This window comes from Argiope bruennichi, chromosome 6, assembly GCF_947563725.1.
Source record: "Argiope bruennichi chromosome 6, qqArgBrue1.1, whole genome shotgun sequence".
NCBI classification, from domain to species: Eukaryota; Metazoa; Arthropoda; class Arachnida; order Araneae; family Araneidae; genus Argiope; species Argiope bruennichi.
In genome coordinates, this window is record NC_079156.1 from 17,831,295 (window position 1) to 17,837,932 (window position 6,638).

General features: G+C 40.4%; 1 protein-coding gene across 1 annotated transcript; it reads left to right on the forward strand.

Annotated features, from left to right (window-relative positions):
• The first annotated feature begins 755 nt into the window (after window positions 1–755).
• LOC129971319 (uncharacterized) lies at window positions 756–1,712 on the forward strand. The gene has a single exon (XM_056084954.1). The coding sequence runs from the start codon at window positions 756–758 to the stop codon at window positions 1,710–1,712; it is 957 nt and encodes a 318-aa protein (XP_055940929.1).
• Window positions 1,713–6,638: the final 4,926 nt, after the last annotated feature.

The following is a 6,638-nucleotide window of genomic DNA, read 5'->3' on the forward strand; positions in this document are numbered from 1 at the left end:
TCGTAGTCCCAAAGGAGGTATACATGAAGACCGGTTATTGAATAGCCTGTCTGTGCTGTGATCCACCCTCAGGGGCTCACCTACTATAGGCGAGTACGGGTGTCCCAATCCCGAGGCTCTCAGGGATCTATACTCCCTTTATGGTTTATTCTCCTCTACGCCTTCTGCTATTTACTTGATCCTTCCATCCCTCGACGGCAGGCGAGGGAGCTCTCCATGAGAAGCTGTCGCCGATCTGTTTGCTTCTTGCTTCTCATGGACAGCCAAAACCCCACGTGTTGGCCGTGCGTGGCAACCCATTAGAAAGACAGGTGCCCTATGCATCAATCGGCTGGTAGCTAGTCACCTGAGTGGCTAGTCTGCTTGGGATCAAGCGAAGGGGTTACTCCTTGGGCTTGGCGTTAAGGGTGGTCACTGTCCCCGGGGGTAACTCCGAGCGTATAGGTTCCGGCTAGCGCTAGGGCAAGCGCCGAGGCTGGGAATGGCCAGAGCCGGTGGCTGCCTTCCCTTGTTGGGCTCCGTGGTGGGCGGTGCCGTTGGACCTGAATCTTATTCAATATCGTATGGGCTCCTCTCGGAAATCTCCCTTCAGTGGGCATCAGAAACAAATATATTTTACATCTCCTCAAGCATTTGATACATATTTTGTCATAAAAAGAGTCTCGGAAAAACAAGAAACCTTTAATAACGTTTCACCATTTTTGGTACGAAAAGCAATTACAGCAGTTGTTGGTGAAGTTAAAGCAATCCGTAAAATGCACTCTGGTGACTTGCTGGTTGAAGTTTGCTCCAAAAAGCAAGCCCAGCAAATCATAAAATTAAAATTTCTGGCAACTATACCCGTTACTGTTAGCTCCCACATGTCACTTAACGATTCAAAAGGTGTAATTACATGTGGAGAGCTTTTTAACGTCCCGCTAGAGGAAATAACAATGGAACTGAAACCGCAAGCAGTGACAAATGTACGCCAAATTAATATTCGCAGGAATGGACAACTCCTTCCCACCAAACACTACATCATTACTTTTCATAGTCCGAAATTACCTGAATTTTTATATGCAGGTTATATAAAATTACCAGTGCGGCCATATATTCCAAACCCTTTGCGATGTTTTCAATGCCAGCGCTTTGGGCATTCAAAAGCTAACTGCCGCGGGACCCTCACTTGCGCCCGCTGTGCAGAAAAGGGACATGACAGCCAGCAGTGTTGCGCACCAGAAAAGTGCGTAAACTGCGAAGGCAATCATACATCTTTCTCCCGAACTTGTGAACGCTGGCAATTAGAAAAAAAGATAGTAGCAATTAAAGTAAAAGAAAACTTATCCTATCCTGAGGCCAGGCGAAAGGTTTTGGTCCAAACCCCTAAACCTGGCATAAGTTATGCTGCTGCTGTACAGAAACCATTCTGCGAAAACTGTTCATGCAACAACTGCACAAAAAGCAAACCAAAAACAAAACCCAACCATAAAAATTCAGATTCTGAAACAAAGAACTCTACAACCAGTACTCCTGAACCCCGTCAAACAGAAACACAAAAAACAAAATCCAAATCCAATAAATCCCTCAAGCTGAAGCTATCAAAACGAGGCCTATCTGCAAAAGATTTAAATACGAAATTTAAAAAATCAACGCTACGTACATCTGTCGCCCTGGGACTAGCAAATCAGGGTGTCGTCCATAAGGACTTAACGTATTTTTGGTGGAACATCTAAGAGTTCCGAATTTATCTCACTTCATCCATCTGAGGAGGATGATGAAGAACTTAAAATGAGTTGCGATCCCTCGCAACCTACTAGCAATGTCCTTAATTCTTCCCTTGCAACAAGAACTTCTTAATGGATACCTTTCTTTCTTGGAATTGTCGCGGCATTCGGTCCAAATTAAATGATATAAAGTCCATTTTTAACAAATTTCATCCTGTCTGCTTAGGTGTTCAGGAAACTTTCTTGACACCAAACATTCCCATAAAACTACGTGGCTACAACTGTGTACGGAAAGATGCAGACACAGGATCTCACAATTCCGGAGGTGTTTGTATCTTTACTTCAAATCTCTATCCAAGTTCGCCTCTGAATTTACAAACTTCCATACAGGCTGTGGCTGTACAAGTTCATGTACGGAAGTTAGTCACAGTCTGTTGTATTTACTTACCGCCACATGATGCTATCTGTCAGCAAGATCTGGACAACTTAGTGGACCAGCTTCCTAAGCCTTTTATATTGCTAGGTGACTTTAACGGACATAGTACTTTGTGGGGTTCTTGTACTACAAATTCTCGTGGGCGGCAGATTGAGGAGTTTATTTCTAACAACTGCCTCTATCTGCTCAATAACGACGAATTGACATACTTTCATGAACCAACACGTACCTTCCACAGTCTTGACTTGGCCATTTGTTCTCCTGAACTTCTGCCATCACTAACCTTCGCTGTTAGCAAAGATTTATATAATAGCGACCCTTTTTCCTGTTATCGTCTCCCATGCTGATAGCGGTAGTGTCACTATTTGTCCTCCGCGTTTCCTGTTCCGGCGGGCAGACTGGGCTACTTTTTCGCAACTGGCAGATATCACAGAGACAATGGTCAATACATCGGACATCTCGGAAGCAGTATTGCAAGTAGTTAGCACCATAATGAATGCCGCTAATAACACAATACCAAAATCATCCCCACGTCTGCGAAAATTTAGAAGACCATGGTGGAATGAAGCCTGCCGTGACAGTCTCAAACAACAGAAAAAATTTTGGAATAAGTTCAGAAGGTACCCAACAACAGAAAATCTTGTTGCTTTTAAAAGAGCCAAAGCACTAGCTCGACGCATTCGTCGTCCAAGTCAGAGGAATTCATGGATATCATTCGTTTCTTCTATAACATCCTATACTTCTAGTAAAACCTTGTGGAAAAAGGTAAAGGCTGCTAGTGGTGTTTATAACGAATCATCCCTTCCTATTTTAAATATTGGAAATATGATGCATTCTGCCCCTTTAGAGGTAGCCAATATCCTTGGCAAAGCATTTGCACAAGTATCCGCAATAGATTCTTATGGTCCTAACTTCCAGGCAATTAAGAATCTCGCGGAACGGTTGCCCTTGCATTTTAATGACAGATGGTTTGGTTTGGTTATTTAGGGTTTTTGGCACAAAAGCCAAATCTGGCTATGCTGCGCCACTCGAATGGTGAGATAAATCAAATTCATATAAAAAGTAATACTAAGAAATTTATTAATAAAAATTCAAATTTTGTAGGGCAACGTATTAAAATTAGTACTCTAAAAATATGCTTTTCATAATTTTTAATAAAGGCGTCAAACAAATTAAAGACGAAAATTTAACAAATTTAGAAAGCAAAACTAAATAGAATGTAAAAACCCAATGTTATGTAAAAATTTAAAAATGTTAGGGTGAGGACTTTCACCCACAATCTCTCGCAACTCGATGGATAGTGAATTAAAAAACTTTAACCGATGAGGATTAAAATTAGGGCACTCTATTAAAACATGTTTGACTGTTAAAATTACATGGCATTTTGGACATGAAGGGCATTGTTCCCCAAATAAAAGATGCTTGTGGCTAAAGCGGGCATGGCCAATGCGCAGTCGAGTTAATTTAACGTCTAATGCACGTACAGGGATAACAGGCCATAAACTTGTCACTGGATCAACCGAGTGTAGTTTATTTGAAGTTTGCTGTTCCCAGGATTGCTGCCATAAAGCGCGAACATGATCAGCAAAATATTTTTTTGCATCGTCATATGGAAGTTCACGCTGCAACAAAGAACTTGCCGTTTTTGCCGCAATATCTGCCATTTCGTTTCCGGGTATTCCGACATGACTCGGGACCCAACAAAATAAAATGTTTGCTCCTTTTTTTTCAAGGTCGCGAAGAAGAATAAGGATTTCCATAGCAACAGGATGCATCCGATTATTGAAATTGGCAAGAGACGTCAAAGCACTGATACTGTCAGTATAAATGCAGAATGTCCGATTAGAAGAAGCTGAAATCAGTTGAAGAGCGCAAGCTATTGCAATCAATTCAGCAGTAAAAACCGAGAAAGACGTGGGTAGGTGATAGTTATAAGTTTCAGAGGGAAATACTACTCCGCTACCAACATGCTGATTGGATTTTGATCCATCAGTAAAAACTTCTGTGTAAGGGTAGTATTGACAACGGTGATAGTGAAAGAGCTGCTGAAAAACAATCGGTGCTGTTGTAGATTTATCGTAACCAGAAAAAGGGTTAAAAAATGAAAATTGTGGAACATCCCAAGGAGGAAAAGAATAGAGTTGTAGTTGTTGTATGGTTTATTGGCGCAAGAGCCATTTTTGGCTATACTGCGCCAAGCTTACGGTAAAATCAAGACAGACATTTAAACCAAAACGATTTTAAAAGTTAGTGTAAGTAAAACTCCATAAAAATGTCGATACAAATATTATAAAACTATTTTAACGAAAGACAATGATTAATGTAAATGCAAAATAATCATGCAATGAAGACTTATTTTACATAAAATGAAAACCAGACGAAAAAAGTGTTAAATACAGTTGATGAAGCGTATAGCTCTTAAAAATTTAAAAATATTTGGATGGTATTTCTCACCCACCAGGTCTTGCAAGTTAAGAGAAGACGAGTTGAAAAAATTATGACGATGAGCATTAAAATCAGGACATTCAATTAAAATGTGTTTCACACTAAAAGCAATATGACAAGTAGGGAAAATTGGCATCCTTTCACCCAAGATGAGATGACGATGAGTAAAGCGGGTGTGTCCTATACGGAGGCGAGTCAATTTCACATCAACCTCTCGTATAGGGTGAACAGGCCATAAACCAATTGTAGGCTTGACGGAATGAAGCTTACTCTCGGTTTTCAAATCCCATGTTAATTGCCATGTTGAATGAATATGTTTTATGAAAAATCTCTTAATGTCACAATATGGAAGTTTATGGGACAAAAAAGAGTCTGCAGATTTTGCCACGGAATCAGCTTCTTCATTCCCAGGAATGCCTACGTGACTCGGGATCCAACTAAAAAGGATATGAAAACCTTCATTTTGAAGGAGACGCCAAGTAAACAGGATTCTTATCGCAATCGGATGCATTCGATTGCTGTAGTGCGAAAGTGTCTCTAATGCACTCATACTATCGGTATAAATAATAAAGTTACGTTCAGGGAAAGGCGAAATTTTCTGAAGGGCCCAGAAAATTGCCATCAACTCAGCAGTGAATACTGAACAGCAATTATGTAAACGATAGCTCAGCGTATCAGACGGAAGAATTATGCCACAACCGACATGCCCATCTGATTTTGAGCCATCCGTAAAAATTGGTACAAAGGAAGAATATTGATAGCGATGATGCAAAAACAGATGTTTAAATATAGCTGGATCATTTGAAGATTTATCAAAGCCTGTAAAGGGATTCATGTAGGAAAATTTTGGGATATCCCAGGGTGGAAAACAAAATAAATCTACAGTCTTAATGATAACATTTGAAAGCCCTGAGTCGTGCAAAAGTACTTTCATTCTCTCACTAAATGGAAGAATGTGAGAGGAACGAGCATCATATAGTCTGCGGAGATTAAGTGGTAACTTTATATTAGAGATGGGGTGATAAGAAAAAGATTTTGCACGGAAATAATAACAAGCAGACAAATTTTTGCGTCTTAAGTCAAGAGGTAGCTGGTTGCAAATAGAGTAGAGGCTATCTACGGGAGAGGTACGAAACGCTCCGGAACAAATCCTTAAGGCAGAATGGTGAATGGTATCCAATCTTCGCAGGAAAGAAGCACGAGCGGAACCATACATTATGCACCCATAATCCATGCGAGAGAGGATGACTGCTTCGTAAATATGGAGCAGAGATGTCCGATCTGCACCCCAAGATGTTTTAGAGAGTACCTTTAAAATGTTTAGTGCTACCTCACATTTCTTCCGCAAGTTTAAAATATGAGGAAGAAAGGAGAGTTTTCTATCAAAAATTACTCCCAGAAATCGTACCTCATCTACAACAGCGATAGGCGCATTTCGTATTTTAATGACAGGATCTAGATGGATATTTCGTTTCCGGCAGAAATGAACGCATCGGCTCTTCTCTGAAGAGATAGTATGCCCGGTTTTATCGCACCAAGCTACTACTTTGTTAACGGCATTTTGCAACTGTCGCTCTATTAAATTCATATTGCTGCCCTGGCATGAAATCTGCAGGTCATCAACATAAAGTGATGCTTGAATAGATGAAGGTAAAACAGATAAAACTTGACTAATGTGAATAATAAAAAGTGTAACACTGAGGACACTTCCTTGCGGAACTCCCTCAGCTTGAATAAAAGAATCAGAATAAAAGTTACCTACACGAACTCTAAAAGTTCGATATGATAAAAAATTCTGTAAAAAGATGGGCAAGTTTCCTCTAAAACCAAATTTAAAAAGTGTAGAAAGTACTCCATAGCGCCATGTCCGGTCATACGCCTTCTCAATGTCAAAAAATATGGAGACGAGGTGGTTCCTTCTAACAAATGTGTTGCGAATTTCGGTTTCCAGTAGTACGAGGTTATCATAAGTAGATCTACCTCTTCGGAAACCACTTTGCAACGGGGGAATGCATCCTTGTTTCTCCAATTCGTGAATAAGACGTGCATTGACC

Coding starts and splice junctions, on each gene's coding strand:
- LOC129971319 (XM_056084954.1), top strand. CDS start 756: ATGCACTCTGGTGACTTGCTGGTTGAAGTTTGCTCCAAAAAGCAAGCC.